The sequence below is a fragment of the Aegilops tauschii genome, chromosome 1, assembly GCF_002575655.3.
Source record: "Aegilops tauschii subsp. strangulata cultivar AL8/78 chromosome 1, Aet v6.0, whole genome shotgun sequence".
Lineage (NCBI taxonomy): Eukaryota > Viridiplantae > Streptophyta > Magnoliopsida > Poales > Poaceae > Aegilops > Aegilops tauschii.
The window spans coordinates 269,308,679-269,334,704 of NC_053035.3; the positions used below are offsets into that span (position 1 = coordinate 269,308,679).

General features: G+C 48.1%; 2 protein-coding genes across 2 annotated transcripts; one reads left to right on the forward strand and one right to left on the reverse strand.

Moving 5' to 3' along the window:
• Window positions 1-7,948: 7,948 nt before the first annotated feature.
• On the forward strand, window positions 7,949-10,191 carry LOC109761977 (RHOMBOID-like protein 2). Its single transcript, XM_020320785.3, has 5 exons — window positions 7,949-8,832; window positions 8,949-9,112; window positions 9,211-9,374; window positions 9,467-9,720; window positions 9,814-10,191. The coding sequence occupies exons 1-5, from the start codon at window positions 7,964-7,966 to the stop codon at window positions 9,923-9,925; spliced, it is 1,563 nt and encodes a 520-aa protein (XP_020176374.2). The 5' UTR covers window positions 7,949-7,963; the 3' UTR covers window positions 9,926-10,191.
• Window positions 10,192-10,463: 272 nt separating this feature from the next.
• On the reverse strand, window positions 10,464-14,435 carry LOC109761953 (COP9 signalosome complex subunit 1). Its single transcript, XM_020320763.4, has 6 exons — window positions 13,965-14,435; window positions 13,527-13,847; window positions 12,736-12,852; window positions 12,570-12,655; window positions 10,993-11,227; window positions 10,464-10,924 (listed from the first exon to the last, which is right to left on the reverse strand). The coding sequence occupies exons 1-6, from the start codon at window positions 14,334-14,336 to the stop codon at window positions 10,745-10,747; spliced, it is 1,311 nt and encodes a 436-aa protein (XP_020176352.1). The 5' UTR covers window positions 14,337-14,435; the 3' UTR covers window positions 10,464-10,744.
• Between the last annotated feature and the right edge of the window lie 11,591 nt (window positions 14,436-26,026).

Below are 26,026 nucleotides of genomic sequence, written 5' to 3' on the forward strand. Positions count from 1 at the left end.
CTTTGTCAGAGGTCTCATACCTCTCAACTCAGGCATGAGTCTGAAATACCAATTCCAACTCTTGGAACATCTCATATGCTCCGTGGTGTTCAAAACGTTTTTGAAATCCCGGTTCTAAGCCGTAAAGCATGGTGCACTAAACTATCAAGTAGTCATCATACCGAGCTTTGTCAAACGTTCATAATGTCTGTATCTGCTCCTGCAATAGATTTGTCACCTAGCGGTGCATCAAGGACATAATTCTTCTGTGCAGCAATGAGGATAATCCTCAGATCACGGACCTAGTCCGCATCATTGCTACTATCATCTTTCAACATAGTTTTTCTCTAGGAACATATCAAAAATTAACGGGGAGCTACATCACGAGCTATTGATCTACAACATAGTTATGCAAATACTATCAGGACTATGTTCACGATAAATTAAAGTTCAATTAATCATATTACTTAAGAACTCCCACTTAGATAGACATCCCTCTAGTCATCTAAATGATCACGTGATCCAAATCAACTAAACCATGTCCGATCATCACGTGAGATGGAGTAGTTTTCAATGGTGAACATCACTATGTTGATCATATCTACTATATGATTCACGCTCGACCTTTCGGTCTCCAGTGTTCCGAGGCCATATCTGCATATGCTAGGCTCGTAAAGTTTAACCCGAGTATTCCGCGTGTGCAAAACTGGCTTGCACCCGTTGTATGTGAACGTAGAGCTTATCACACCCGATCATCATGGTGTCTCAGCACAACGAACTGTCGCAACGGTGCATACTCAGGGAGAACACTTATACCTTGATATTTAGTGAGAGATCATCTTATAATGCTACCGCCGAACTAAGAAAAATAAGATGCATAAAGGATAAACATCACATGCAATCAATATAAGTGATATGATATGGCCATCTTCATCTTGTGCCTTTGATCTCCATCTCCAAAGCACCGTCATGATCACCATCATCACCGGCTTGACACCTTGATCTCCATTGAAGCATCGTTGTCGTCTCGCCAACTATTGCTATCACGACTATCGCTACCGCTTAGTGATAAAGTAAAGCAATTACACGGCGACTGCATTGCATACAATAAAGTGACAACTATATGGCTCCTGCCAGTTGCAGATAACTCTGTTACAAAACATGATCATCTCATACAACAATTTATATCATCACGTCTTGATCATATCACATCACAACACGCCCTGCAAAAACAAGTTAGACGTCCTCTACTTTGTTGTTGCAAGTTTTACGTGGCTGCTACGGGCTTAACAAGAACCGTTCTTACCTCCGCATCAAAACCACAACAATTTTTCGTCAAGTGTGTTGTTTTAACCTTCAACAAGGACCGGGCGTAGTCACACTCGATTCAACTAAAGCTGGAGAAACAAACACCCACTAGCCACCTGTGTGCGAAGCACGTCGGTAGAACCAGTCTCGCGTAAGCGTACGCGTAATGTCGGTCTGAGCCGCTTCATCCGACAATACCACCGAATCAAAGTATTACATGCTGGTAAGCAGTATGACTATTATCGCCCACAACTCTTTGTGTTCTACTCATGCATATAACATCTACGCATAGACCTGGCTCGGATGCCACTGTTGGGTAACGCAATAATTTCAAAAAAATTCCTATGATCACGCAAGATCTATCTAGGTGATGCATAGCAATGAGAGGGGAGAGTGTTGTCTACGTACCCTCGTAGACCGAAAGCGGAAGCGTTTAGTAACGCAGTTGATGTAGTCGAACGTCCTCGCGATCCAACCAATCCAAGTACCGAACGCACGGCACCTCCGCGATCTGCACACGTTCAGCTCGGTGACGTCCCTCGAGCTCTTGATCCAGTTGAGGACGAGGGAGAGTTCCATCAGCACGACAGCATGGTGACGGTGATGATGAAGTTACCGGCGCAGGGCTTCGCCTAAGCACTACGACGATATGACCGAGGTGTGTAATTGTGGAGGGGGGCACCGCACACGGCTAAGACAAATCTTGGAGTGCATTTGGGTGCCCCCTGCCCACGTATATAAAGGAGGGAGGGAGGAGGCCGGCCAAGGAGGAGGCGCGCGCCAAGCGGGGGCAATCCTACTCCAAGTAGGTTTGCCCCCCCCTTTCCTATTCCTACTAGGAGAAGGAGGAAAGAGGAGGAGGGTAGAAGGAAAGAGGGGGCCGGCCCCCCAAACCCTAAACCAATTCGGTTTGGGCCTAGGGGGCGCGCCCCACACCTTGCTTGCTGCCCTCTTTCTCCACTAGGGCCCAATAAGGCCCATAGACTCCCGAGGGGTTCCGGTAACCTCCCGGTACTCCGAAAAATACTCGATACACTTCGGAACCCTTCCGGTGTCTGAATATAACCTTCCAATATATCAATCTTTATGTCTTGACCATTTTGAGACTCCTCGTCATGTCCGTGATCTCATCCGGGACTCCGAACAACCTTCAGTACATCAAATCACATAACTCATAATACAAATCGTCATCGAACGTCAAGTGTGCGGACCCTACGGGTTCAAGAACTATATATGTAGACATGACCGAGACTCACTTCCGGTCAATAACCAATAGCGAAACCTGGATGCTCATATTGGTTCCTACATATTCTACGAAGATCTTTATCGGTCAAGCCGCATAACAACATACGTTGTTCCCTTTGTCATCGGTATGTTACTTGCCCGAGATTCGATCATCGGTATCTCAATACCTAGTTCAATCCCGTTACCGGCAAGTCTCTTTACTCGTTCCGTAATGCATCATCCCGCAACTAACTCATTCGTCACATTGCTTGCAAGGCTTATAGTGATGTGCATTACCGAGAGGGCCCAAAGATACCTCTCCGAAACACGGAGTGACAAATCTTAATCTCGATCTATGCCAACCCAACAAACACCATCGGAGACACCTGTAGAGCATCTTTATAATCACCCAGTTACGTTGTGACGTTTGATAGCACACTAAGTGTTCCTCTGGTATTCGGGAGTTGCATAATCTCATAGTCATAGGAACATCTATAAGTCATGAAGAAAACAATAGCAATAAACTAAACGATCATAGTGCTAAGCTAACGGATGGGTCAAGTCAATCACATCATTCTCTAATGATGTGATCCCGTTCATCAAATGACAACACATGTCTATGGTTAGGAAACTTAACCATCTTTGATTAACGAGCTAGTCAAAGTAGAGGCATACTAGTGACACTCTGTTTGTCTATGTATTCACACATGTATCAAGTTTCCGGTTAATACGATTCTAGCATGAATAATAAACATTTATCATGATATAAGGAAATATAATTAACAACTTTATTATTGCCTCTAGGGCATATTTCCTTCAGAATCAACTCAAACGGGTACGATGCAACATGAGAAGATGCCCTAAACGGAAGACGAGCATGTTTGCCGAGGCAACATGCATGACACGTGTGATCCTCGATCTTATTACACATGAAAGAAAAGCTCCGAAGTATATGACGAAGGGTGGCGGGGTTGGGATGACCCAAGCGAGCGTGCCAAAGATCCACTCTGGTGGCGAGAGCGACGGGGGCCGCGGAGGTGGTGGAGGCGGTGGAGTGGACCGGGTAGAGCTCGTCGGGGCTGTCACATCGGTGGAGTACCATCCGGGTGCGTGCGTCCTTAAGAGAAAAACCACACTTGTCAAACTCAACGGTAACAGGATTTTCACATGTAAAGGAACGAACAGAGACAAGATTTTTAATAAGATCGGGAGAAACTAAGATGTTAGATAATGACAATGGAGTAGAATTACATGGAAAAGATGCATGTCCTATGTGAGTAATGGGAAGGGAGGAACCGTCACCGACGGTGATGCGAGCGGAAGTGTGAACGGGATAGGAGGTATGGAGGTTACCGGGATGAGCCGCCATGTGCGCGGTAGCTCTAGTGTCCATATACCAGTCGTCACCGTCGGTGTAGGTGGACGGGGAGGGAGCGGAGTGCAGAGCCGCCAAGAGAGTCGGGTCCCACGATGCCGGCGGGAGGGCATGCTGCTGGGGCGGGGCCGTCAGGGGCAACAGCGGCAGCCCACCTGGCTGCGGCGGCTGGCCATAGGAGAGGGGGCCATAGGGTGCCGCATATGGCTGCGGCGTGGCGTACAACGCCTGGTGAGACGGAGGCCGGGCGCCGAGGATACCCAGGGCAGGGGCACGGGAACCGGCATGGAGTAGGCGTGCATGAGGCTAGTCCAAGGGTTCTGGTCGGCGTACCACGGGGCCGGCTGGTACTGCTGCTGCTGAGGGCGGGCCACTCCTCCCTGAGCGCCCTGAACCCTGCTGCTGCTTGCAGCCTCCACGACGGCCGCCACGGCGGCCCCTGTTAGCGACCGGCTGAGGCGGCGGGAGGGGAGCGGCCGGTGCCTGCGGGAAGGCGGGCGCGGGCGGGAGGGCCGGCGCGGGACGCAGCGGCGCCGGCGGCGCCTGGCCCCCACGGGTGCCAGCGACGAGAGCAGTGTGGGTTGCGCGAGTCCGGGCCATCTTCATCTGTCGCTCCTCCAGCTTGAGGTATGCCACCACCTTGGCGAAGGTAGGATCCGGGATGAGGGTGAGGTTGGAGGCGGCGTTCCCAAAGTCCTCGTTGAGGCCGACAGTGAGGGTGCTGATGAGGAGCTCGTCGCCGACCGTCTCGCCAAGATCGCGAAGCTCATCGGCAAGATTTTTGACGCGCATGCAAAAATCGTCGATGGACGAGTCAAGCTGCTGGCACCCGTAAAACTCGCCGTGGAGGAGGACCTTGTGCTGCAGCTTGTTGTCGGTGAAGAGGCCATTGAGCTTGGTCCAGACGGCGTAGGCGTTGTCGTCATCATCCACCACGGTGTGGAAGAGGTCGCTGGAGATGGTGAGGTAGAACCAGCGGATGATGGTGGCGTCGAGGATCATCCACTCCTCGTCGTGAATCATGAGGCTCGAGTCCACGGTGTCGTCGATGTGGTCGTGGAGTAGGTACTCGTGAAACACCAAGGAGAAGTACCGCTTCCAAGCGGGGTAGGAGGCAGTGGATTGATCAAGCACCACCGGGACGCGCTCATGGATGTTGAGGTCGCGACGAGGGTGACATCGGGACCGGCGAAGGTGTTGGAGATGGTGGAGGAGGAGGAGCACATGGCGCGGCTAGGAGGAGGGGGAAGGCGCGGCGCGGGTGGCTAGGGTTTAGGGTTTGGCGCGGGTCGGGCAGGGTGGCGGCGCGGGTTAGGTGGGGTGGGATGAGGGTTTGGCGCGGGATGATGGCTCGGGGTGGGAAGAGGTGCGGAAGCGGGGGAGGTCGCGGCAGCGACCGACGGCGGCGGCGGGTGGCGTGACGGGTGTTGGTGGGCGGGCGGCGGTGACGAGCAGCGGCGGCTGCGACTGGAAGGTCCGACGGCGGCGGCTAGGGCTAGGAACATACTGCGATAGATACCATGTAGGATAAGAAGTATAGGCTGTGCAAACACAATGCATTGATCGATGCACCAGGCACGTATATATGAGTACAAAGGGGGCCACAACCTCAACTATACAGATAACTAGGAGGTGGGCCCAAGACACAATATACACGTACACATATATTCAACATTGGGGACATGGACTCTTTTTTATCAAAAGGGGTTTCCCCCCGCCCCATTTTTATTAAAAACGGAGCAAACACAAGTCACCAAGACTGTATACAAGCAATCGGGTCTACCCGAAGTAGCAGACCAGAGAATAAGAAAAGTAAAACTACGGCCTAAAAGCTCGCAAACCAAACTGTATCAAAACTGCGGAAAGGGAAAAAGCGTCTACAGCCATACAAGGCAAAATCCAAAGACAACGCCAGAGCCACGCTAGAAGTAACACAGAGAAGGATCGACAGTTTTTTTGTGCGGATTCACTCCGAATGAGCCTTCAGCGCTCCGCCCCGGGTCTTCTTCACGCACGCTCTCAGTCCCAGGCCCATGCAATCCTGAGCAGCTCGCCTCTTCGCCGATCCAGAAGTTGGAGGCATCTTCTCAGCAGCATCGATTGATCGCCTCCACAGAGGATCTTCCATTGGTGTAACGATGCGCTGATCCTTGCCAAGATCGCACGGGTGCTTGTCCATGGTATGCCCTGAAAACACATGTCGTTACACATAGTCCAAATGCCCCAAACGGTAGCAACACAAGCAATATTGACAACAGTTTTCTTATTATTCATACTCCAGAAGGAGGATAATTCAGTCATATTATTAGGGATATTAAACTCAAAAGAGTCAGCCACATCACTCCCAATCTGTCTGGCAACCACACATTCAAAGAATAGGTGGCAAACTGATTCTTCCTCATCGCAATATAAACATTTTAGATTCTCCACCACCCTCCTTTTGTTTAAGTTATCTCTTGTAAGAATTTTATTATTAAAAGCTAGCCATAAAAAGACTAAGTATCTGTGAGGCACAACAATCTTCCAAAAAAATCCAGACAGGGGTAGAAACCCCACCCCAGTTAATCATGGTCTAAAAAGACTTGACTGAGTAGACCCCTGATGATTCTAACAACCAAACAGGTTGGTCCTCCTCATTAGTCAGGTTTTTGGTAGAAATGACTCGGATCAGGTCACGCCATCTCTCCATAAACTCAGCCCCCACACATCTGTTGAAGGTAAGTTTTAAATTGAAACCATCCCACACCTCTGAGACTATGCAATGTTGTTGTTGACAAATTTCATACACTTCCCAAAATTGGGTTTTCAGGGAAGAATCCCCCACCCAGGTGTCATCCCAGAAGCTAACCTTATTGCCATTGCTCAAGTTCCATTAAAAAAAGGTCTTATCCCTTCAAAAGCCCAAGTAACCCCTTTCCAAAAGGGAGATCCCACCCCCTGTCTGGACCACAACAAATTAGGGTTGTTGGTTCTATATTTATGATCTATCAGCCTTACCCAGTTCTTATCACTGTCTACGAAGTATCTTTTAGCCCAAGAGGCTAGCAGAGCCATGTTAAATTCTCTTAAATTGGGTACCCCAAACCACCAAAATCTTTTTTCTGTGAAATCAGCCCCCAGTTAGCAAGATGATATTTATGCTCCTCCCCAAGGTTCCCCCAGAAGAAATGTGCCATCTGAGAAGTGATGGCTTTAATTGCCCATTTAGGAAATTTAATAACAGACATCAGATACATAGGTACACTAGCAATGCAGGCCTTGAGAAGAACTAACTTTGCCTCATAGCTAAGTAGTCTTCCTTTCCAACCACAAATTCTCTTAATAATTTTGTCTAAGATGTACTGAATGTCTTCCCTCCTCAGCTTGAGGTAGTGCAGTGGGACTCCCAAATATTTAAGGGGGAAATCCCCCAATTTACAGCAAAAAAATTGGGATAACAACTTAGCATCATCTTCATTCATGTTTATTGGAACTACCTCACACTTGTCATAGTTAATCTTCAACCCAGAAAGGTTTTCAAAGCATGCCAGTAGCCATTTTAAATTCTTAACATATTCAGGTTTAGGATTTAGGAAAAGGATCGTGTCATCAGCATACTGTAAACATATCAGCCCTTGTGGGATGATATGAGGAACAATCCCAGATATAATGTTATTGTTAACAGCTTTCACCAGCATACGAGAGAACACGTCAGCTACCAAATTAAACAGTATTGGTGAGCTCGGGTCTCCTTTTGAGCCCTTTCCCCCCTACAAAGTAAGGGCCTAGAACATCATTAATCTTGACACAGAAAAAGCTTTGTTGCAAAATGGAGAGGTTCCACCGAATCCACTTAGCTCCAAAACCCCTAGAAGTTAGCATCTCTACTAGAAAATCCCAGTTTACACGATCGTAGGCTTTCTCATAATCTAACTTGAGCACAATTCCAGGCTCCCTCGATTTGTGCAATTCATGTATAGGGGACATGGACTCTTTAGAGGACATGTGATGGTTGCAGGGAGAAAAGAGAAAGACATGTTATTTGTCATCAATACATGACCAAAAATAGAACAAAACATTATGTTTCAAAAAAAATTCATGGCAACACACGGCGTCCAGCTAGCATTATTCGACGAGCAGTCAAATCATTCCAAAAGTGTTTACAACCCCGTCGGGGCAAGTGATAACTCGTGGACGGATAGTGACTGCCCGACATGGCGAGTGCAGGCACGGCGCACCGTATGCCCGACGCCTCCCGCGCGCGGGCCGGCCAAACTCGTGGCGTCGCGCGGCACGAAAACTAGCTCAGCCAGAAGGGTCGCCGTTTACTGTCTCCCGGAACCACGTCGCGCTCGCGCCGGCACCAGATTCGGCACGCGGCCAGAACCACGTTCCACCGTCAGGCCAGCACAGCACCCACTGTCAGCAGGCCACGGCATGCCAACCCGCCCCCGCCCGTGCAGCCGTGCTAGGCCCAAAGCTAAACCGCGTCCACCCCACGCGGCTGAGGCAACGCACCACCTGCCGCCGCGCCATTTATCACCCGGCCGCCTCGCCTCGCCTCCCACCTTTTCCACCACCCCGCTGCCGTTACCAGTCTCCACGAGACCGCAGCCAATTAGAGCCGTTGCTCCAGGAACGCAGCTCGCCACGCGACAGCTCGCCCGCCCGTCGTACGTCGTGGGCGCCATGGCCGGCTCGCGGCGCGACGCGGACCGGAAGGAGAAGGCCCCGCCGGCGGCGCCGCCGCAGCAGCAGCCGGGGCGCGAGGAGGAGAGGGAGTGGGTGCCGTGGATCGTGCCGGTCTTCGTGGCCGCCAACGTCGCCCTGTTCGCCGTGGCTATGTACGCCAACAACTGCCCCGCGCACGCGCGCGGCCGCAGGAAGTGCGTCGGCGCGGGGTTCCTCCGCCGCTTCGCCTTCCAGCCGCTCAGCCAGAACCCGCTCCTCGGGCCCTCCTCCGCCACGTGAGTGATCCGTCGATCTCGTCTTCCCAACAATTCGGCTCTCGCCGCTTCGATTCCTTCGATTCAACGAGAGATTTGTCATGTCTTACGCTCGCGGTACATACTGTCGTCTTCAGATTGCAGAAGCTGGGCGCGCTCGTGTGGGACAAGGTGGTGCACGAGCACCAGGGGTGGAGACTCGTGACCTGCATCTGGCTCCACGCCGGCGTCGTCCACCTGCTTGCCAACATGCTCAGCCTCGTGCTCGTCGGGCTCAGGCTCGAGCAGCAGTTCGGATTCGGTACGCGCGGCGCGGCCTTCTTCCCCGGAACTGACATTCCCATTATTACCTGAAAAAAGAAATCTGAACTAACTTTGTTCCCGTGAATTTCGTTGCAGTGAGAGTCGGCGTCATCTACCTCGTCTCCGGCGTCGGGGGCAGCGTGATGTCGTCCCTGTTCATCAGAGACAACATCTCCGTGGGCGCCTCCGGTGCGCTCTTCGGGCTCCTCGGAGCCATGCTCTCAGAGCTCTTCACCAACTGGACCATCTACACCAACAAGGTGGGCGCATCTCCAACCAATTCTGCAGCAACAGTTGGTTCTGAAAATCCGTCGAGTTTCTGACACTTCCGACATGGCCGGAATGCGTGCAGGCGGCGGCGCTGGTGACGCTGCTGTTCGTGATCGCGGTCAACCTGGCGATCGGCATCCTGCCGCACGTGGACAACTTCGCGCACATCGGGGGGTTCCTCACGGGGTTCCTGCTCGGGTTCGTGCTGCTCATGCGCCCGCACTACGGCTGGGCGCAGCGCTACGTGCTGCCGTCCTCCGTCAAGGACGTCGGCCGGAAGTTCCTGGCCTACCAGTGGGCTCTGCTCGCCGTGGCCTCGGTCCTGGTCGTCGTCGGGTAAGCAAAGTGGCAATGACATTGCGTGAGTTTAGGTTAGGTGGGCTCTGGACTTCCGGTTGACTGATGCTGCATTGCTGTTGTCCTGCGCAGGCTGGCGGTTGGGATGGCGATGCTCTTCCGAGGGGTGAACGGCAACGAGCACTGCCAGTGGTGCCACTACCTCAGCTGCGTGCCTACCGCCAGATGGAGCTGCGGGAAATGAAATGGGAGCAAGCAACTTCATGGACCTCCATATTACTTTGTTCTTTTCCGCACAGGCATTTTGATGCGCAGATGCTGTATATACGAGTACTGCTATATGACGGATTACACCCCGGGGTTTACTCGATGATTGTTTCGTTCGGTTGTTTGATTTGAAAAAGGGGGAATATCTTGAATCTTCCACCTGCATGTGCCTAACAGCGCGGCTGCCTTTTAAATTTGTGTGCCAAACAGATCCATCTTTATATAATTTTACCCAATGATTAATTATCATGGTACAGCTTTGAGATTCCACAAAGCCAAGACAACAACTGGTCGGTGCAGATTATAGAAATGGCTTCAGGTAGGAAATGATTTATTATTTTTTCCGCACCGAAAGCAAGTGTTAATGAATGATTTCACAACCAATGATGATCGGCATTCCAGTCAGAACATATTATCAGCAATTCTTAACTTCTTGTAGTGCAAGCGCGGCTGTAGTAGACTGTTAAAAGCGACAACACACAAACTTCAAATAAGTCTATACGAAAACTCCAAAATGAATGCCAGTACGTAGTACTTCCTCCTTAAACAAATATGAGTGCTTTAGTGATCTAAACGCTATTATATTTCTTTACGGAGGGAGTACAAAATTAACCACATGGTCTCCGCAAAAGACGTACATGGCAGGAGTTATATTATCTTTGCGTGCTCAAAAACATACTTAAATCTAGTATCTTAGCTTGAATATGGAAGATCATGACATGGAACACTCAATATGGCACGAATCATCACTAAAATCTCTCAATGCACCTCTGGCTCGAACCAAAGAAACTTGTTTTCACACCTTCCTTTCTGCTGCCTTCTGGCTGAACTCGTGCTTGAGAAGGTTCGCCCTCAGAAGCATGGACTTGACATCCCTCTCAAACTCATTGCCAGTCTGCAGTGCACGCTGGAAAGTTGCGTTCCTTTGGTCGGCGTGACTTGCGTACAGAATCTTGTTGTGCGAGTCGATACGAGCCTGCATGATGTTCAAATTAGCCCTGCAGGTGTTCAATACATGCTATACAAGGCATCTTTGTTAGGTACCTGTATTTTGTTATCAGTGATAAGCGCTGCCAGCTCTTTCTCTAGCAGGGACACGGAGGTCTGGAAGGCAACAGCCATCAAGTTGAGATCAACAGATATGAATGGGAAAGTGTACCGTATGATGGCTTTGTGTCGAATGTCCTTGTACAGAGTTTCTATATGCCCATGCAGATGCATATCCAGCAGCAGGTTTGACTTCAGCTTCTCAAGATATCCCAGACATGACCCATAGCGGCTGGTATTAATTGTGATTAGTTAATAAAAAACGTGTATAAAGAATAAAAAAGTATGATTATGAAGAAAAAAGGCACGACGTAGTAACATAAAAAACAAATGAATTAATAATCTATTGCACAAATGCATAAACAACATCATCTGGTAGAAGGTTCAACACATCTAATAATAAATCCAGCTACAATGTGAGAATCCATGTGAATAAATAGACAACAACAACCAAAATGCGACAGGTTTTTGTTGGTTCAGTTGTTATACTTTATCCACCAGTCAATGACTACATCGTATCAGTGCAAGTGGCAAGCAAGGAGAGCAACTGCTGTCTTATGAGATGTGAAAGGAATGACAACATGACATCTCTTTTCAAATTCATAATTCTGCCATAAAGTTATGGCATCCACTGTAAAGAGTGGGCAACAGGGTTTGAGCATGGGTGCACAGGTTGCTCGACGGCATGCCCAGCTAACTGAGGCAACTGCTAGGCCCAGAACGTGGCCTTCGAGATGTCTCACCGAAAATCATTTGAAATTTATTTTACCTGACTAATGAACAACTGAAGTTTGTTCTCTTTCAAGTTAAAGAAACCCATCACTTACAAATGATAGGATGACAAGTCAATTGACAATCAGAAACGGCCAGAGCATGTTAACAAAAGATACAACATCATCATTTATATCATTGGCTTCATAAATAATTGAAGATTTAAAACGCCAAAGAACAGGAATGCCCAGAAGTGGCTTGGTACTTATCTATTTGGAAGAAATTTACCATCTGGATAATGCCGCTTTGAGCTCCAGGCTAAAATAACTATTTGGGTCCCCGAACTTCCATTTTTGTGCCAAATTTTTTCCAGATAAAACGTCAATTTAAGCAAAAATTTATGCCACAATGTGTGGAACTAGACCACCTGCCTATGATGCAAAGAACTTTTTTTAAGGCAAGGTGCAAACCGGGACATGATCCCTTCAAATCTTTCAGGGCCTAACAAGGAACTGGGAGTAAATTTGGAGTACCAAACTTTACCCTGTTTGAAATACTGGACCAACTGTATACTACTAAAACAATGTGAATGAGCTATAAATTATCCTGCTGCTGACATCACGATCCCTCTAAACAAGTAAAACAAGACTCACTAAGCAACCATACATTTCATATGCTTAATTCACCCAAAGATCCCCATCTGTTATGTAGAAGACCAGAACTCCTACCATATTGTTCATAATACTCTTTGCTATAGGACCAACAGATTAAAAAAGAACTTCATCCCGCAGAAAAATATACAGTTTGATAAAGCATTAAGGGAGAAAATTAATTGCAGCACTAGCATCCTAGATTCCTAGTACCTTGCATAAAAATCATTTACCAGCTCCCTTACTTCAGGCACCAACTCCAAAAAATTGCGAAAATTGTAGTTGTCAATAACTTTGCTCTGTATCAAATGAGGAAATTAATCTGGTTTAGACAGAACAATTAACATAAAACATCCATGTAGTTCAGGCAAAGACGAACCTTCAGCTCTGAGCGATCAAAAGAAGCAAGCGCGCATAGTGCACCATAGACAGCAACATCTTGTGGAGCTATAACTTCAGAATAGTTGCTCCTCAGCTCTGATCCTGTTTCTATAAACTTAAGAAGGGGGCACACTTTTAATTCTCGCAGTCAGCTAAACAGTTCTATTACTATTATCAATCGTCCATCATAAGCGTGAGTACGAAATAACTAACTGAACCATAAAAAATGGCATCTTTGTTATGTGGTTCTTCACAAAAGAAAAAGTTGGTAGATACCAATTATTGGGCATTATGTCCAGCCCAAAGTAGAAATTGATATATCTATAGCATAATGAGTACCAATTATTGGGCATTATGTCCAGCCCAAAGTTGAAATTGATATATCTATAGCATAATGAGTTTTTGTCAGGAGAAAAGGATGAGGGAATACATATTTACTCAGTTTTCTATATTAAAATTATCCAACATTTCCTGAAAAAAGGAGTAAACAAACTGACAAACATAGCAGATGTACCCTAGGCTAATAAAGTTAGGGGATCCCTTTATTTGTTTCATCTCCTTACTTCTAATAAACCACAGGTTACAACAATATCACTCCCGAAATCTCCAATAGCACAACTGTCGCAATTTTAAAATGCATCAGCTATTCAAGCCAATATAGTAGTAGAACACTACAAAGTTCCAACAGATTAAATGCACATGCTTCATGAATCCCTGATAATCTAATGTAGCAACATGAAATGCTAGGATAGAAACAATGACAAGTAAAGGAGATTCTAGTGCACTAACCTTCCGGGCAGCAAGTTTGTACTTGTTTGTTTCCATGTAGGCTAATCCAGCAGCAGCTCGCAACTTGGCGGCAGTAATAGGATCCATGTCGTCTGGGGTCTGCTCCGCCTTGATGACATAATTTGAGACGTGCATAAACTGCCCCAGCTCAATGCTAACAAGTATGACATTCAAGCACATCTGAACAACATGCTTCGAGGTAGTGCAGTAATCGCGGGTCCTGATATAGCTCTTGAAGGCGTCTGAAAGGTGGCCTTGAGCATAGTGGAAATCACCAAGGTCATTGTAGCCCATCCGGATACTCTCTTTGATCAGATTGGTCTGCGGGTAGAATGACTTCAGAACACACGCCAATGCGTCCCTCATTGCGTCAAGCAGAAATGGCGACAGTGCAACCCTAAAACAAACAAAAGGGAGCGAAGTTTAGGGTTTGGGTACCCTGTAGACGTTGAGCTCGCTGTCAAGCTTATCCTTGCGCAGCAGGGCGCGGCGCTCGACGGCGTCGGACCAGGGCTGGTCGGCGGCGTAGCGGGGGCCGAGGCGGCCGGCGATCTTGGCGGAGACGTCGCGGTGGAGAGCCGTGTCCTCGCCCTTGAGGGCCCAGTCGTAGGCCAGCCGGAGCGCATCCAGCCGCATCTGCTCCGACCCGCACTTCTCGGCGATGAAGAGGAGCCGCGCCACGCGCGTGCGCCCCGAGTACTGCGCCGCGTACGCCTCCACGTCGAACTGGTCCCCGGACACCAGCGCGTGCGAGGACTCTCCGCCGTCCGCGGGCGCGGGGGCGGTCGGGAGCTCGTCCTCGACGTCCATGGCGTTAAACCCTAGAGAAACGGCCGGGCGGAAGCAAAGGAGCGGGGAGACGACGGCGAGATAGAGGTGGACTTGGTTTGAAACGAAATGGGAAGTGGAGGGGTTGGTCTGTAAATCCGCGCTGGCGTCAGCAGAACTGTTTGGGAGACGCGCGGTGCGCATCTATTTGTCGCACAGGCACTACAACGACCTCCGGCCCCGCCAACGCCACCTTCTCGCTAGAGCTTATATCGGCCCAGATGAAGAGTGTGGCAGAGCAGGAAAGCAGGCCCGTAGAACATACCACCTATTTGACGCCTGTAGCGCCACTTACCTTCCGTGGCGCTCACGCGCAGGCCGACAAGGCCTGGCCCAACACAGGCCGATGGTCGCTATCTCGCCCGTGTCCCAGCCTCGCTTGTCCTTTTTTTCTTTTCATTGGTTCGCTTTTTTTGCTCTGATTTCCTTTTTGTGCTGCGTTGTTCACTGAAAAAACCGGTTGCCAGTGTTTTAAAGTATTATTTGTGAGTTTAAAAACAGTTCGCGAATCTGAAAAAGTTTACTAATTTTATAAAGTTGCGTGAATTTCAAAAACAAATCACAAATTTGAAGAAATTTCATGAATTCAAAGAAAACTTCACGGATTTGAAAAAAAAATATCACCAATTTTCAAAAGTGTGTTAATTTGAAAAACTTCATGAAATTTGAAAATAAGTTCAGGAATCTCACAACAGTTCAAAATTTTGAAAAAGTTCATGAAACTTGAAAAACGTTCATCGATTTTGAAAAAAAATCACGGTTTAAAAAAAGTTCATCATTTTTTCTTTTAGAAAATCATGATTTTGAAAAATGTTCACAGGTTTTGAAAACAAATTGTAGAAATTAAAAAGTCATGGATATGAAGAAAATTCATGCATTTTAAAAAAATCATGGATTTGAAAAAAGTTCACGAATTTAGGAAAATATTCACAACTTTAAAAAACGGAAAAGAAAATTGAAAAAATAAATAGAAAGGGAAAAAGGGCAAAATAAGGAAGAAAAACTTACCAAACAAAACCCAAAAAAAAAACAGAGCCCAGAAGGCGCACAACAAGAAGCAAAATAAGTACCTCTCCTAGTTGGTTACTGTGGTTGAAAGGAAACAATGAGGTTTAGAGTTCGAATCTCACTTCCTGCGCCCAGGGGGTGTGCTCGATTTGTGGAGTAACCTATAAGCGATGTTGAGGGCGCCAAATAGGAGTTTGACTGTAGAAATGGTTTGCGTCGCACATTTTAAGTCCTTTTAACGTTGTGGTTGTTGAATTTGGAGAAGATGGAGACAATGGTGAAGCCATGGTGCAAGGTTGCCTCAAAAAGGAAAAAAACTATGGTGCATGGGAGGGCGCGCCAGCATGGTGGTCATCCTAACGATGCACACCCTCTAACATCGAGGGTAGGTTGGGGATGGTAACTTGTGAAGATTGGCGACGTGGAGCATGTTGGAGTGCAGTATGTTTAAGGGGGGAGAGGGAAACAAAACATGCATTGCATGCAGTATGTTTTACGAGTAGCTAGGATGAATGTGGGAAGCCACCGCACGACGGTCGGTAGTTTAAGTTTGGGTTTTATTTTAGGGGCGCGTTCGGGCGGATGACTATGCTTCTTCTCTGAGTTGGTCTTTCCGACTCCAGTCTTCCTCGAGTTCGTCCATTTGGACGGGGTTGGCGGAGTTTCAACATAGATTCCTGCATTTCCTTGGGGTGGCGAGGTTAGGTTTCTCGTCATGTAGTCATGTGTGTGTGAATGCAAGATTTTGATGGCAGGTGCTTCAGATTGATTTAATAGTACAATGGCGATGACTACAACACTGGAACACTGGTCCTTACGGGCAAGTGCATAAAGACTTGCAGATGTCATCGAAAGTGACAAACTAGCTCCGGTAGGGGAGCGGGGCTGGCGGCTCCTTCGGCACCAATAGCATTTGTTCGATGATGCAGGACCCTCGATGTAATTTTTATTATGTTTGACGTGTTTTGTATTTCTTATCAATCCTTCTAATAGACATGGGTCCCTTTCTGCCAAAAAATCACAAGGGGGAAACAAAGAGAGCGGAAAATTACTCTGACATGTAGGACTGGTCATTGTTGTTACTATTAATATATGATACTCCGCGTCTTACTGCGGTATATTTTGGTAAGATTTGAATATATGATCATGAATTATTTTGATTGATAATGTCAGAACTAAGATTTAATATAATTATACATAATTATAAAATATTATTGAATATAAGCAGCCTAATTAAAACAATTGGGCCTTTTCAATGCATGTTGCATGTTGCATGTTGAGGTGGTCCTTTTTCATGCATGATTATATGATGATGTGGCATAGTAGTATGTCGAGATAAATATATGAGTGAGGATCAACTATTTAATTATATAGGATTATTGTTATTATTTTGTTGAGTAGAGCGGAGACTTAGAGAGAATGACACGTTAGGCCAAAAACAGATCTCAGTCTTTTGAGGGAAGAAAACTAACCGGTACGAAGAGGTTGCAACTCCAATGGCTCGCGTGAAAAAAATTTCATAAAAAATATTTTACGCGATGTCTATATAATTAGTGAAAGTTTTCCGATGACAACTTTTCTTAGTTCTCAGAAACATCTTACCTGCTTTTATTCATCTTATTATTTTTCATTAAACTAGTCTAGCTAATGGCCCCCCAAGTCAGTGACAGGTGCGTGACGGTAGCCGACGAGGTGCAGTGGCATTCCAGGGTGGCGGCGTGCAAGGATATCCTCTCGTGAAAGTTTAGGCAGTTTTCCTGCACGCCAATTTTTACAGAAAGGCTATTTTTTCGTAGACGTGAGGAAGTATGAACGTGATTGTACAGGATCCGTAAAAGGTGATTGTGCAAGAAAGTTGTACCCACAGTGGGAGTAACTTCAGCAGTAACATAAGGTCCTACTCACCTAATTTGATTATGTGGCAATGATTTATTGAGGAGAGAGATGAATTGAGTAGTCCTCGAGACCGTTGTTGACTGCTGGCAGTCAACGGTGGTCTTAGAACTCTCTTTTTTTACTCCTTCCACTCGGGCTGGGTAGGCCGTGCCTAGTGGTAAATCAAACCAGTGGGGGCACGCTAAGTGCACCCACTAGGTGTACTCCCCGAGACTGTTGTTGAATGTGCGATTCGGCAGCAGTCTTAGAACTCCTTTTGTTGTGGCTGTTTGATCTTGCACACTCTTCATTCGGAAGTAACTGATCTTCGTTTCTGTCGATTGACTTGTCTTTTTGTTAATTGCAGAGAGCTTGTGAGCTTGGAACCAAGTATGCTGATTTGGAGAGGAAGCGGATCCAACTCAACCTCGACCTGGAGTTAGCCAAGGAGAAGTTGAAGAAAGCCCAGGATGAAGCAGCTGTCATGGGAGGTAACAATTTGTCGACTGCTCGCCTTGTGATCTTTTCCTTTTCATCCTTTGAACCGAGTGACTCCACTCGAACAGATGTGCGTAATGAAAACCGTCAACTCCAAGCTCGTCTGAAGAATGTTATTTCTTTAGACAAAATGAAGCAGGCTCTGGAGTAGAAGGACCTCAATCTTGCAGCAGCGCAGAAGATGGCGCGTGAAAAGACTGAACTTGCACTACAAAAAAAAGACACATCCATGACATTTTGGGCCGAACGAAAAAAAATTCTGTCATACTTAGACAATAATTGTGACAAAACACGGTATCATCATAGATGTGGTGGGGTCCTACGTCTATGACAAAAAATCATGACAGAAAATGGGCTTTTCGTCCTTGGTGGGCCGGAGACGCAGCTGCATGACATTTTTGGGTCGTCCATGACGGAAAAAACTATGGTAGAAGCGAGGGCGAGGAAAATATCGGGGTGTTCCCGGTTACGGTGGGTGGTCGGGGCCGAGCAATGCGCGTTTCTCTCATACACGCACGCGCGTGGGTGCGAGGCATTGGGCTCTAACTGAACCCGAGCGAGGCGTGGGGCTCTAACTGAACCCGAGCGATTGCACTGCAGGCTACGCATTACTGAACCTGAGCGATCGATCGATGGCTGTTAACTGAACCCAATCGAGCGATTCCTTTGCTACTGCTGCTAACTGAAGCCGATCGATGCTACCTCTGGATGAACAGTGAGCGTTGCTGGGGGGGTTTGGATGAACAGTTCCCGGTGGGGGTGGATGAACAGGACCCCGTGGTGTTGCCTCTGGATGAACAGGACCCCGATCGATCGAGGCGGTTGGGGCTGGATGAATAGGACCCCGTGGAGGGCTGGATGAACAGGACCACCTCGTGGAGGGCAAGATGAACAATAGATGGTGGAGGGCTGAATGAACAGTAGCCCGTGGAGGGGTGGTTGAACAGGAGCCCGTGGAGAGGGCTAGTTGAACAGTAGCTGGTGGAGTAGCGCGCGGTGGAGGCTGGATGAACAGGAGCCCGTGGATGAACAGCCGCAGGTGGAGGCTGGAGGAGGTCGACGGTGGATGAACAGTAGCCCGTGGAGGCTGGAGGGGGTCGATGGTGGAGATGAACAATATCCCGTGGAGTCCCGTTTTGCGGTACGCCACACCCCTCCCGATGAACAGGACCCCCGTTTCGACCATAGCGCTCCAACACAAGTCCGTTTCGTCCGTTTTGCGGTACGCCACACCCCTCCCGATCAACAGGACCCCCGTTTCGGCCGTAGGAGGTCCGTTTCCTCCGTTTTGCGGTACGCGAGACCCCTCTCGATGAACAGGATCCCGTTTCGAACGTGGCCGGTCGAACACAAGGCCGTTTCCTCCGTTCTGCGGTACGCCAGGCCTCATTTCCATCGGCTGTTCCGTCCAAGCCGGTTGGCTCCCACGCGTTCCGTTGCCACCCGATGAACACGACGCATTCCATTGCCTCCCCATGAACACGACGACGACGCAGTTTCTCCGTTCCGACCCAGGCATGTACACGAGCCCTGGCCGTACGTATGCGCGAGTAGGCGTTCGAGACCCTGCCCGTATGTACGTACTGGCCGCTGTACGTACGTGTACATGCTACGTGTGCGCCTCTACTACGACACGTGCGCGCCTCTACATCGACCAGTATGTACGTACACGTTCGCGACCAGAATGACAACGCTACGTACGCTTCGACCAGGTGGGTCCCGACAGTCAGGCACTTCCTTGCGTGCGAAGATGTAGCTGGTGGGTCCTAGCAGTCAGGAGGGCGAATCGTTTTATTTTTGCCCGGACGCACTTCCTTGCGTGTGAAGATGTAGCTGGTGGGTCCCAGCAGTCAGGGGGAAACGTTTTTTTCATGAAATACGGTGGCCCATCCGGTGGGTCCCCGCTGTCAGGTGGAGGAATAATTATTTTGCGCGTAATAAGGAGGCACTTCCTTGCTGCGGCCGTGGATCCAGCTGTCAGCCTCTCCACGTACAGTCCACGTCTGATGGAAGCCGTTCCTTGACCACGTTGACCATGCCGCGCCGAGAGCACCAGGGCGGTGGACAACGGCGAGGCCTAGGAAGGGGACGACGCAGAGCCGGGGAAGACGCGGCAGTGGATGCCCACGCGTAGAGGAGTACGAGGGTTCACTGGTTCACTGCGGTGTGAGGCTGCCGTCGCCGCAGAATAACAGGGGGTGTGGATGAGTAAAGGGATGGCCTGGCCAGCGGTGGAAATAGTAGGGGCGGTGAGGCCTCCGCGGCAGCACAGCCGGCCACGGGAGGCAGGAGCATGCGGCACGACCGGCGCTGCTTTGGGCGGCTGGAGCAACAAGACCAGAGGTTGAAGAAGCACTATGGCCGTTGGATGGACATCGTGCGGTCACTGGAGTTAAAATCGTTCATATTGACTAAGTTGACAAAGCACTCCGTCCCCGTCAACTGAGTAGGCCCACAAGTCAGCCTCCCACCAAGGTGGGTCCCAACCAGCAGGGGGAGTATTCATTTTTTTGTGCGTAATAAGGAGGCACTTCCGGTGGGTCCGAGCTGACAGCGGGGGGAACGTTTTGTTCGCGCAATATGGTGGCCCGTCCAGTGGGTCCCAGCAGTCAGGGGGGAAACATTTTTTTCGCGAAATACGGTGGCCCGTCTGGTGGGTCCCTGCTGTCAAGTGGAGGAATCATTATTTTTCGTGTAATACGGAGGCACTTCCTTGCTGCCGTCGTGGACCCAGCTGTCAGCCTCTCCACATACAGTCCACGTCCGATGGAAGCCGTTCCTTGACCACGTTGACCACGCCGCGCCGAGAGCACCAGGGTGGTGGACGACGGCGAGGCCTATGAAGGGGACGACGCGGAGCCGGGGAAGACGCGGCAGTGGAAGCCCGCGCGAAGAGGAGTACGAGGGTTCACTGGTTCGACTGCAGTGTGAGGCTGCCGTCGCCGCGGAATAACAGGGAGTGTGGGTGACTAGAGGGATGGCCTGGCCAGCGGTGGGAGTAGTAGGGGGCGGTGAGGCCTCCGCGACATCACAGCCGGCCACGGGAGGCAGGAGCACGCGGCACGACCGGCGCTGCTTTGGGCGGCTGGAGCAAGAAGACCAGAGGTTGAAGAAGCACTATGGCCGTTGGATGGACATCGTACGGTCACTGCAGCTAGAATCGTTTATATTGACTAAGTTGACAAAGCCCTTGGTACGCGTCAACTTAGTAGGCCCACAGGTCAGCCTCCGAAACGGTGCGCCCCAGATGTCCGGGGGAGGAATCATTTTTTGGGCGGCTGAAGCAAGAATATCCGAGATTGAAGAAGAAGCACGACATCCGTTGGATGGACATCCAACGGCCACAGCTGCCAGAACTGTGTGTTGTTGACAAAGCCTTGCATACGCGTCAACTTAGTTTTTTTAGGGGACGCGTCAACTTAGAAGGCCCACAAGTGTGTGGCAGAGAACATATAGCCCATTTGCGATTTGTAAGAATGTACAACCCATTTTTTAATTCTAATGGAATTTACTACAACCCATTTACAATTTGTTAAAAGTACAACCCATTTTCTAGCTAGGACAATGATTAATAATTTCAACCAACCGCTCAAAACAGAATTAAAAAAATTCCCACATTTTTATGGGATCCGAAATATTTTTATCTGAAATTTCTAGTCAGATTAAATAGAATTTCAAAATAAAGTTGTATTATGTTAGAATCTAACGAAATATTGCGCGCGCAACAAGTAATGAAATTAAAATTTTCAAATTCCGAAAATAATATATTTTTTAAACTAATTACGCGTTTGGTGCATTTTTTTATAGTTACTGCCTAGTTATTATAATTACATCCCATTTATTATTATTTCTTAACGTCCATTTTCTTGTTAAGCCTAATGCATACCTCCTAGGAAAGTTTGCAGCCCAGCGGGGCGGAGAATAACAAGTTGACCCGAATATTGTGTACAACTGTCGGCCCAGTTGCATTACTGATGTTGAAAAAAAGGCCTGTGTAGTACAGTACAACCTAACATGGCTACTCAGCCCACATTCAGCAACGCCGGAAAGGCCCAAAAAAGTTTTCTGTACAACTTTTTGAAGTCACTGAGCTCAATTAATAACTTAAGAAAAAAGTTAGATTACAGTAGAACCTAATTAAAAGTTGTCACGAGCAAAGAAATAATTCAACGGGTCCCACTTGTGCGTGTGTGCGTGTGCGTGTGTGTGTGTGTGAGAGAGAGAGACCCATCGGTCGATGCTCGTAAATACATCTTTCAGCCATATGCATTGCTGATGCTCAGTAAAAACTTATATAGTTGACACAATCATATAGAACATCATAGCACACTGAACTTGCATACAAAAATTTCACGCAGGCGGCACAATCAGGATGGAAGCAGTGGATCGCTATGGGCAGGGCTATGTTGAAACCAGCGAACTCATATATAACGGTTCATCATATTTATCAATGACAGGGAAATATCTTGAATGTTGTGCAAAGAAAACAGGCAGACAACACAATAAGTTCTGCTAGCACATTAAGTTGACGTATAGCCCTTTCTAAAAAAAGTTCAGGTACAAAATTAGAACAGGTCACAATCGAATGTACTGGCACATCAGTGCTTCACACCCATAGCTCGGATTTAACTAGTATCTGACAAGATTCAGTTGTTACCTCAAATTAGAGCACATCCAGGCAGCCAGCCCTGCCTCTTCTCCCAAAGAAGCAGTGGCCTCCGCCGCGCGATGGAGTAGGCCCTGTGCCATCCATCGTTCCAAGCAACACGGGGAAAGTCTGACGTTGACTCCTGTAATGGACGTCGTCGACGGACCCTGGCACCAGCGGCGGCGGCAGGACTTCGATTGATGGATTGACCACTTCTTCGACATGCACGAACACTCGATACAGGTACATCCCTAACGTGGTCTGTGGCGGCCTTGGTGGCGACGAATAGTACAACCCCGTTCCTGCACCGGTATCTCAACACCAATCACCTTCGCTATGGTGGACGGCTTCTTCATCCATGCCATAACCGTCAGAGCCCAGCTGTCTGGAGGAACAAACATACTTACGAGCTCACCTCCAAGGTCGTTGATAAGCTCATTCATGGACTCGCTGTTCTAAGCACGTCGAGGCATGCCGTGGAAGGTAAGCTTTGTTAAAAACTCAAGCTCAGAGGGTACCGAGCCCCATCCTGGGTGCCACCGATCAAAGCTCACCAGCGCGCCATCGCAGAACAAACGCCGGGAAGATTCGAACACACGACTGCAGTCGAAAGTTGTCCGGAACCTGACGAAGAAATCAGCCGGTGGCAGACAGACTTCGACGAGCAAGTCACTTATTTGGATGCTGTGCGCAATGCCAAGAGCTTTGACAAGGTCGTCCGGCGAGACGGGAGGCCGGTCGCCGTTGATGGTTACCATCAGCACTTTGCCGGCAAACTGGTCGTCAAGCGCCGCCATGCCACTGTTGAGTGACAGCACGCAGCGACCGAAGGCAGGACGGACCTCAAGATCTCCGACTCGGAGATCCGCGTTGACCGGCGACATGATAGTGAGCTTGAGTACATGGAGTAGAGGAGGGGGATTTGGGGGAACTGGAGTAGGAATCGAGATTCCAGAGGTGGGGGAGAGGCGGGAGATTGGGGATGAAAAGGTAGCTTGAATTTTGAACACGCGCCAATATGCTCTCGGCGCGCAAGCGCACGAAAACACCGGTGGCGCCCACATGTCGGCCTAAGAGTCCTTATTCTTTCTTTTTTGGAGAGCCCGGCCTGAGAGCCATAATTGACCTGTTTGGCATTGCGTTACTACTCGGCCCATATTCAACGACACCTCACTGGCCCAAACAAGTGTACATCATCGAAAAGACACTGAGCTCAAATTATATAACTTGAAAAAAGGAGATACACTCTGAACACTGGAGAATGGTGATGCCTTCATTTAGCCCACCAGTAGTTCGAGACAATAAACAGTTCGAAACAACGATATATACAACATTCAAACACTGACTAGTGACTACTACTGACATAAACAACAAGACATGATAGTTCATAAGAAGTCTTGCTACACCACCAAAACGCACCCATCTGCAGCGCTCAGACTCTCGTGATCCAGACGAGAATGACATTCTTAGGAGAGCCAACTATTACATAGTAAGAGTGACATAGACGAGGATGACCAAATGACAAGGAATATGCATAACAAAAGAAAGACCTACCCATCCAGAACAAGCAGCAAAGACATCAAAGTCATTCGAAGAGATGATCCAACACCATCATAATTTGCAGCCCCACTTCAGCGACCAATGATCTGGAGACACCAGTACTCCACCCTTTCGACACAACAGACCAATTACCTATCAACCTGAAGGCTTGAACCACATCACTGACTGTCGTAATTGAGACATCCAAGGATCAAAGTTAATCCAGATACCTTTGTCATTCTCACCTTCTTTTGGCTGCAGGCTGTATCGTTGACAATCAGGGGAGTTTGCTCCCGAACTCCTAGGGCTCGCCGTGTAGACATAGTTTTCCATAGAAAACAGAGCCTCTCTGCCATCAAGGTCCTTGCCAACGGTGATCTCCTGGTTAATCGGATAATTGAGTCCGAGAAACAGAGAATGTGAACCAAGGCTCTTTACCCGCCTCCAACTAAAAAATCCTGAAGGCCCCAACAAGCTGGTATCCTGCTCATAGACGTAACAGCCACTGTCCAGATACTCACGTGCACGGTGCTTGTATACAGTGGGGTTTTTGCAATATAACTTTTCTGGCTCATGTGTCCGAATGATCATCAGTCTTTTGCCGTCGTCTGATCGAGCGAGGAACCAGTTGTGCTTCCCTGTTTTTGGCAAAGGTGGTGTGATTACAAAGGGCAGTAACTGTAGGGACATTGCATCATATCAAAAAGGACATGCATTGTTAATGTAAGATCAGCATTGTTCAGAGTATGAGTAGGATAATGCAAGAAACAACATTGATATGTCCCTGTTGGAACTGGGAGGAAAATACAGGGAAATGTATACTGGGTTCGAAAATATAGAAGTGCCATGCATGGTTATACTCATGTTATCTCGCAATCGATTCTTCACAGGAAACTACCATGTCATGCATGTTATGGAATCATGTTCTGTCCTCACAAACAAATTCTTCAAGGTAACTAACAGACCATGCATTGTTATATACTCGTGTTTTGTGGGCAAATTTTTTGTGAGGATATTATTCTGGCCATTGATTGCTGAAGGGCGAATATAGGTATGTACACATGGTAAGCATTATAGGATTTCACTACTTCCAAATATAGAGTTCTCCATATGCACATTTACTTCCCTAATATATGGTTAGATGAAACTAACAGTGTGGTGCATGTTTCTACATCATGAAAATGAGGAAACTAACATGGCCATTGATACACACTCATATTTAGTAGTAGTATATAGATTATTGTAAAAAAAGGAGAATATCCATATATTCCTAACCGTTTGATTATTCAGGGGTACAAATTGGCTGTAATGACATGATCACAATCGCATGAATTAACTCATTCCAAATATAGCTGATTTACAGCGTCTCTAATACATTGCCATAGTTCTACTCAAATTCTGCTCAAACAGGGATATGCTAATCATCACAAAAAGTTCAAACAGTGTCATGGCGTCATCATTAACATGAGATGGAAACAACTTACACGCGCCGTCCCAGCAATACGTGGTGCCATCTGCTTTGTCGATCGCGTAGATGATGCCATTGTGTTCAATAGCATCACAGAAGTGTGTATCAGCTTTGACGATGATCCACTGCGAGCTGAGTTGTCTCCAGCTAAAGAAGGCACCGGCGTAAAGATAGGCGAGTCTGCGGTCGAACAAGGCAATTAGCTTGAAGTCTGCGTAATTCGCATGTCGTGTGGGCACTTGGCAGATTACAATCTTCTGCAAAACAAGGTCCGTCCAACTGGCGTGGTAATCTAGATGACTAGGACCGCGATTGTAAAACTCTATATAATCCAACGGAGGAAGGATAATCTCATGGGAGGTCTGGAAGTTCACGAGCACCAACTTTTTACCGTCTTCTTTGAAGGCTGCCAGCCAGTGGGAGTTCATGCCGAACCAGTACATACCTGCCAAGAAGTTTCGGGTGATGGTGATCGGATCAAAGTCGAGGGAAATGTTGTACGGCGACCCACTACATACCTGCAAAGATGTTTAGGCTAATGGAGATCGGATTGAAGTCGAGGGGCATCATGTACGCCTCCGTATCATGGTGAGCCAATTTCGCAAGACCAGATAGCAGCAAGCAGGGTGTCTTGAA